Raw genomic sequence first — 7,500 nt, 5'->3', positions numbered from 1 at the left:
TTTTTTGTTTTTGTTTGTGTTGTTTGGGGGGTTGTTTTTTTTTTTTTTTTTTTTTTTTTTTTTTTTTTTTTTTTTTTTTGGGGGTTTGTGGGTTGTGGGGGGGTTTTTTTTTGGGGGTTTTTGTTGTTTTTGTTTTGGGTTTTTTTAAAAAATAAATAATATAAAAAAAATTTATATATTTTTTAAAAATAATAAAAAATTTTAAAATTAATTTAAAATTATATATTAAATAAAAATAAAAAAAATTTTTAAAAAAAAAATATAAATATAAATATAAAAAATATAAATAATAAATTTTATAAAAAAAAAATTTTAAAAAAATTTTAAAAAATTTTTAATAATTAAAAATATTAATTTATTTAAATAAATATTTAAAAAATTTTAAATTAAAAAATATATTTTAAAAAAAGAAAAGGGGAATGGGTTTATTAAAAAAATTTAAAAATTATATATATTTTTAATTTATTTTTATTTTTTTTTTTTTTTAAAAAAAATTTTTGGGTTTTTTTTTTATTTTTTTTTTTTTTTTTTTGTTTTTTTTTTTTTTTTTTTTTTTTTTTATTTTTTAAAAATTTTTTTTTAAAAAATTTTTTTTTTTTATTTTTTATTTTTTTTTTTTTTAAAAAAAAAAGGGGGGGTTTTTTTTTTTTTTTTTTTTTTAAAAAATTTTTATATATATAAAAAATAAAAAAAATTAAAAAAAAAAATTATTTTAATATATATAAATAAATTTAAAATATAATAATATATAAAATATTTTATAATATAAAAAAAGAAAAAAAAAAAAAAACTTTTATTATAATATATAATTTTTTTTATATTTATAAAAAAAATATAAATAATATATATATATATATATTATATAATTTTAAAAAAAAAAAAAAAATTTTTTTATATAAAATAATATGTAAAAAATTTTAAAAATATATTATATATTTTTTTAAAATATATATATTAATATATATATATATTTATTTATAAATATAAAAATAATAAATAATAATAATATAATTAAAAAAAAATTACTAAATATAATAATAAAATATAAATAATATATATTATTTAAAATATTTTTTTTTTAATTAATTTTTAATAATAATAATAAAAATAATACATATAAATTTAAATTAAAATAATAAAATTTTTAAATATATATTTTAAAAATTTATATATATATAAAAAAATATTTTAAAAAATTATAAAAATTTTAATTTATATTATATATATAATAAAAAATTTTAATATTTTAATTAAAAAATTAAAAAATATTATAAAATTTTAAAAAAAATTTTATTTTTAATTATTTTATTTATTTTTAATATAAAAAAAATATATAAATAGTATTAAAATTTTATATAAATATATTAAAAATTATATATATTATATTTTAATAATATAAAAAAATTTTTTTAAATTTTTATTTTAAATTAATTTTTAAAAAGATATATATATTATATATATTAATAAAAATTTATAAAATTTATTAATTTTATTATTTTTTATTATATTTATATTTTTATTAATAAAAAAAAAAATTAATTATATAAAAAAAAAAATAAAATTTTTTTAAAATATATATTAAAAAATTTTTATAATATAAAAATAAATTAATAAAAAAAAAAAAATTTTTTTGAAAAAAAAATTAAAAAAAAAAAAAAACTTTTTTAAAAAATAGTTAATTTTTTAAAATATAATAATAAAAATAAAATTATATTAAATATATATATATAAAATTTATAAAAAATTTAAAATATATATATAATATATATATAATATTTTTAAAATTATATAAAATATATAAAAGAAAAAATATTTTTAATATATAGAAAAAAAAAAAATTTTTATTATATATAAAATATAATATTAAAAATTAAATAAATATATTTTATATATATAATATATTGTTATATAAAATTTTATATTTTATTTTTAAAAAAATTAAATAAATTTTTAAAATTATATAATATATATAAAATATAATATATAAAAATATATATTTTTATATTTTAAAATTTTAAATACATAAAATTTTGGAATTATTAATTGTATAAAATTAAATAAAAAACCCAAAAAAATAATATATTTATATTTTATTTTATTAATATTATTAATATATATAAAAATTTTTAAATATATTATATATATTATATATATATATAAAATTTTTATTCAAAAAAATTTAATAAATAAAATAAAAAAAAAATTTTTTTATATTATATAAAAAATTTTTAATAAAAAAATATTATATATATAATAACTTTTTAAAAATATAATATTAATCCCATATAATAATCAAATTTATAAAAAAAAAATAAATTCTATTAAATTTAAGGAAGCTTTTTAAAAAAACGGGGAAAAACGTTTTAAAGGAAAAATTTTTAAAAATTTAAAAATACAATTTAAATAAAAAAAAAGAAAAGCCTAATTTTAATTTTTTTTTTAAAAATTTTTAATTTACAAAAATTTAAAAATTTAAAATCTTAATTTTTTTAAAAAATTTTTGAAATACATTCAATCTATATTAAAAAAATTTCTTTAAAAAAATCGAAAAAAATAACTGAAAAACCCTGCTTCCCAGAAAAACCACAAAACCGGGCCCCGGTTTCTCCGTCTCTCTGTTGAACAGCGTCTCTCAGACCACTGGGAGCGACCCGGGGTCAGCCTGCCGGTCGCTCCTCGCACGCATCATCATCACGTGATCGTTCCTCGTACGATGTCTTGTCATCACGGTTTTTTTCCACTTGTGCCCAGCACCCGTGATTTTCCTTTCTTTTTTAGCACTTGTGGAAGATTCCAAATCTTCCATATCCCTCCCCCCTCAGTAACAGCCTGTCCCCAGGGACTGGATGCTACACAGTCTTCTAGCACACGCAGTAACCCTGCACGGGAGGCAAACAGGTACTACACCTTGCCCACAGGTGACCTGTAGGCTATCGGAAGGCAGGAGGAGCCTTACATCTCCTGTTGTGAGCTATGTAGCTAACACCGATACCGAAAAAAACGAGTTCTCTATACTTCTGTGACACTTTGGGAAATCCAAAACCGTGTCTACCAGCACCCCGTGCTCTTCTGAATCTCGCTCAAATATTTCGTCTACTTCCTCTAATAACCTACAAGTTTTATTTCCATTGTTCTTAACACATGCTACCTGCTGCCCTCTGGCTTCATCAAGAGACATGTCTACTAATTTCACAAGTTCTCCCACAGTCGTATTCTGCCCAATTTCGACAAGTCTATTCCCTTCGTTTTTAAATGGTATCCGAAAACACATCGTGACACTATCAGAGGACGGAATAGGAGTGACTATGCCTTCCATTAAGCTTATTTTTAAATCCTTTCGAGGAATAAATAACATATTTGATCCATTTACATTGTTCATACTAATATCCCTGACTAAAACACAAAAAGATCCACACAAATCTGCATCTACTATCAGATCCTCTACTGGAAAAAACATCAGTAGCCCCGCTACTATCACTTGTCACCTTCTCATCAATAGCCCAGCTATTATTCAATGTAATCCTCTCATCAATAACCCTGTTATTGTCTATGGCATCCTCATCTATAGCCCCGCTATTTACTAAAGTAATATTCTCAACAATAACCCTGTTATTGTCTATGGCATCCTCATCTATAGCCCCGCTATTAACTAAAGTAATATTCTCATCAATAACCCTGTTATTGTCTATGGTTTTTAGTTTAGATGAGGATCCTTTACCTATTTCAAATGAATACTTCCACGAAATAAAGGTTCCGGGTCCTCCAGTTTACAAGAAACCCTATCCCATCCCATTGAAATACAGAGACGAGATTAGGACTCAGATTGACTCTATGTTGAGGGAAGGGATTATACAACCCTCACGTTCTCCTTACAATGCACCACTGGTGCCAGTACGAAAGAGAGATGGGGGTTGCGGTGATGTCTTGACTTCAGAGCTCTTAATGAATGTATTGAGGATGACCGATACCCCTTGCCAAACATAGATTCTATCCTGCAAAGGCTAGGTAGGAGTCGTTTCTTCTCGTGTTTAGACCTCAGGCAAGGATATCATCAGATACCTTGACCCCGCTAGTCGAGAGAAAACGGCTTTTTTCCACTATGGATGGCCACTACGAATTTATGAGGTTGCCTTTTGGGCTGAAAGATGCACCTTCTGCTTTCCAGAGGATCATTAATCAGGTCCTGTCTGGTCTGATTGGGGATGTGGGTTTTGTTTATTTGGACGACATTGTAGTTTTGGGAGACACATGGGAGACTCACTGTAATAATGTTAGACGAGTTTTAGGTCGTCTTCAACAGAGTAATCTCTCTATCAAACTTGCTAAATGTTCATTTTTTAAGTCAAAAGTTGAGTATCTTGGACATGTGATTAGTGAAGAAGGTATTAGGCCACAGAAGAAAAAGATTGAAGCAATGGAGGGATACCCAAAACCTATAATTTTGAAAGAGCTCCAAGCGTTTCTCGGTGCGACTAACTACTATCGCAAATTTATAAGTAATTTTGCAGATATATCGCGACCGCTAATTGACTTAACCAGAGGCTGCAAGACTAAAGATGGGAAAACGAAACTGGCGTGGACACAGGAAGCATTGGATGCATTTCACAAGCTGCGTACAGTCTTGTCTGAGGATATAGTGTTAAAGTTCCCAGATTTTTCCCGTCCATTTGTATTAGTTACAGATGCAAGTAAAACAACCATTGGGGGAGCTCTCCAACAGGAGGATAATAATGGAACCCTTAGACCATTGTCTTATTTCAGTCGACAGTTAAGGGGTGCCGAGTTAAATTATTCTACTGTAGAAAGAGAGGCATTGGCGATAGTATGTAGGCTAAAGATAAACAGAACACTGATTCAAGGTTTTCCTGTAATAGTTCATACAGACCATAGGCCTCTGCGTTATCTTTTTTCTAGTAGAGTTGGAAATGAAAGACTAGCCAGGTGGCGTATGTCGGTAGCAGAGTTTGATATTTGCGTAGAGTACTTGCCGGGCAAGGACAATCATTTAGCAGATGCGTTGTCGCGAATCAGAGCAGCTGATCAACCGATAGACGATTTAGTTGTCGGTGTTGTTACTCGCCGAGCTACTGCATCCTATAAAGGGATAAATCGGCTTGATAGTCCGAGGTCAGAAATGGTAGATAGCAGTGATAGTAGTTCATGTGAGACCATTGACATATGGGGACTAGATAGTTTACGAATTGCACAAGATAAAGACCCACTATGGGGTCGTGTTAAAAGTTATTTACGAGGTGAGAGTGAGCTCACTAAAGATGAGTTTAAAGGGATTCCTGGAAATATCGAGAATTATCAGGTAGGACCAGATGGCATATTATATAATGTTTTAGATAAGCCTTTTAGAAAGGTCTTTCGAGTGGTGGTACCAAAAGTGTATCAGAGTACAGCTTTAAGGTTAGCTCATTCGATTCCTGTTGCAGGGCATGGGGGTGTTTTGGTAACCTTAAAGAGATTGGAATTATTTGCATTTTTTCCAAACATGAAGAAAATAGTAAAGGAATATTGTTCGTCCTGCGACATATGTTTGCGCTGTAAGCCAGGCAAACATATCCCTGTTCCTCTCTTAAGATACCCTGAAGTGTCAAGGCCTTTTGAGCGTGTCCATATGGATATAGTGGGTCCGTATCCGGAATCTGAAGGCTTTCGTTACATTCTTACGGTAGTAGATGCTTTGACAAAATACCTTTTTGCAATTCCATTAAAGTCTAAGGATTCATTAGAAGTCGCGAAGGCATTTATGAATGGATTCATTTACAAAGAGGGGACTCCACGTCAAATCATTTCTGATGGGGGAGGGGAGTTCGTTAACGAACTATTCAAAACGCTAACAAAAGAATTTGGGATTGATAAACGTACTATTACTCCATATCATCCAAGCTCAAATGGTCAAGTGGAAAGAGTTAATGGTACATTAAATAAAATTTTGCGTACGATGGTCTGGGACCACCCGTCAGTGTGGGCTCGAATGTTACCTATGGCAGAGTTAGCTTACAATACTGCTTACCATAGGGTGATAAAAGACACACCTTTTTTCACGCTAAAGCATCGGGACCCTCATTTTCCATATATTTTATTTTCAAAGGACACAGCTCCTTGGTATAATGTGGAAGATTATTTGCAAAAGACGAGAGTCATGGGCTCAAGGATTTTTAAGAGATGCAAAGAACATATTGAAGAAGATATCCAGAGAAGGCCAAGGGATCGGCCTTATGCCAAGCCTTCCCAAATCATAGAAGGAGACCGGGTATATCTCAAAGCTACTCCTAAGGTGGGGTTGAGCAAAAAGGTGCAGCCTTTATATTCTGGACCATATAGGGTAATAGAAAAAATCAATGATGTTGTATTAAAAATTAAGAGGATTGCTGATGGGAAAGAACGCAAAGAACACGTAGATAGGTTGAAATTAGAAAAGTCATTAGTAAGGGGCCAGGCCCATAATATATATAAAGCATACCCAACAGAAGAAGAAATTGAAGAATTTGAGGATGACAATAGCTTGGAAACTTTGGAAGTTCCAGAGAAATATGTGGATTTGAGAAAAAAAGGAAAATATGGTGCATATTATTTACGGAGTCGGAAGTAGAAGAATACAAAGGAGAACAGATAAGATAATAACCAGGGGTTATATATTAAAATATACATACAATTTCAGATTGTGGGGATGACCACAGCCAGGATGGAGTCCGAAGACTCCCTTGCTCGTTCTGGACTGGTTTTTGTTCCCTATTCTAAGGTAACTTATACATCGACAGTACAGATCGTTCCTGTCAAGATAAAACAGGGAGAGTTTTTAGATCCCTTTTTGAAGATTGGACAAAAGTTAAAAGAGACTGAGGATAGTTTTAAAAAACTTGGATTATCTGAGATGAACTATGGAGAGACAAATCGTAAGCCAGAAAAAAATGAAAGAATTGTGATTGCCGACACAATTGTCACAATAATTGACAATATGAGAAAGAATATAGACAATCATATGACAACAATTCGAGATTTTTTTAGGTCAGTTCATCAAGGACGACAGAAGCGTTCTCTCTGGGAGGGACTAAATTTGGTTAGCAATGTTGCAGGATTGATAATGGGAGGGGTAACTAATCATCGTATAGATATGTTGCACACCCAAATCATGGAATCTGATAAGTTAGCACAAAGAGCTATTGAAATGGCTGGGGTCACCACTAGCCTGTTAGACACTGTCATTATTCGGGAGAATGAAATAGCGAGGGCACTGGAGAGAATGGATGAAGCTATTGGTGTCATAGATGTAGTGGTCACTGACTTGGGTCGGCGGTTGCAACTATTAGAGAAGATATTTTTGTGTAGTTCTGTCCTGGAGAACTACCAGGCTATTCTCCGAGGAGTAGAGGAAAACCAAAATTTAATTTTGGGAGGGTTACGGGAAGCAAACGTAGGTAGACTTTCGCCAAATTTTATTACCCCTGATGTACTCTTATCCATATTAAATACGTTAATAAAGGAAGGGGT

General features: G+C 28.6%; 1 protein-coding gene across 1 annotated transcript in view; it reads left to right on the top strand.

Moving 5' to 3' along the window:
• The window catches only part of LOC119568291, a 69,357-nt gene that overhangs the window by 60,064 nt on the left and 1,793 nt on the right, over positions 1-7,500 (top strand). The window contains exon 2 of the mRNA XM_037916748.1: positions 6,671-7,423. Within this exon, the coding sequence (XP_037772676.1) occupies positions 6,671-7,423 (753 nt within the window). The remainder of the gene's footprint in view (positions 1-6,670; positions 7,424-7,500) is intronic.

This window comes from Penaeus monodon, chromosome 43 (assembly GCF_015228065.2).
Source record: "Penaeus monodon isolate SGIC_2016 chromosome 43, NSTDA_Pmon_1, whole genome shotgun sequence".
NCBI lineage: Eukaryota > Metazoa > Arthropoda > Malacostraca > Decapoda > Penaeidae > Penaeus > Penaeus monodon.
The sequence above is the reverse complement of the archived record's forward strand: the minus strand, read 5'-3'. Positions and strand labels throughout refer to the sequence as shown.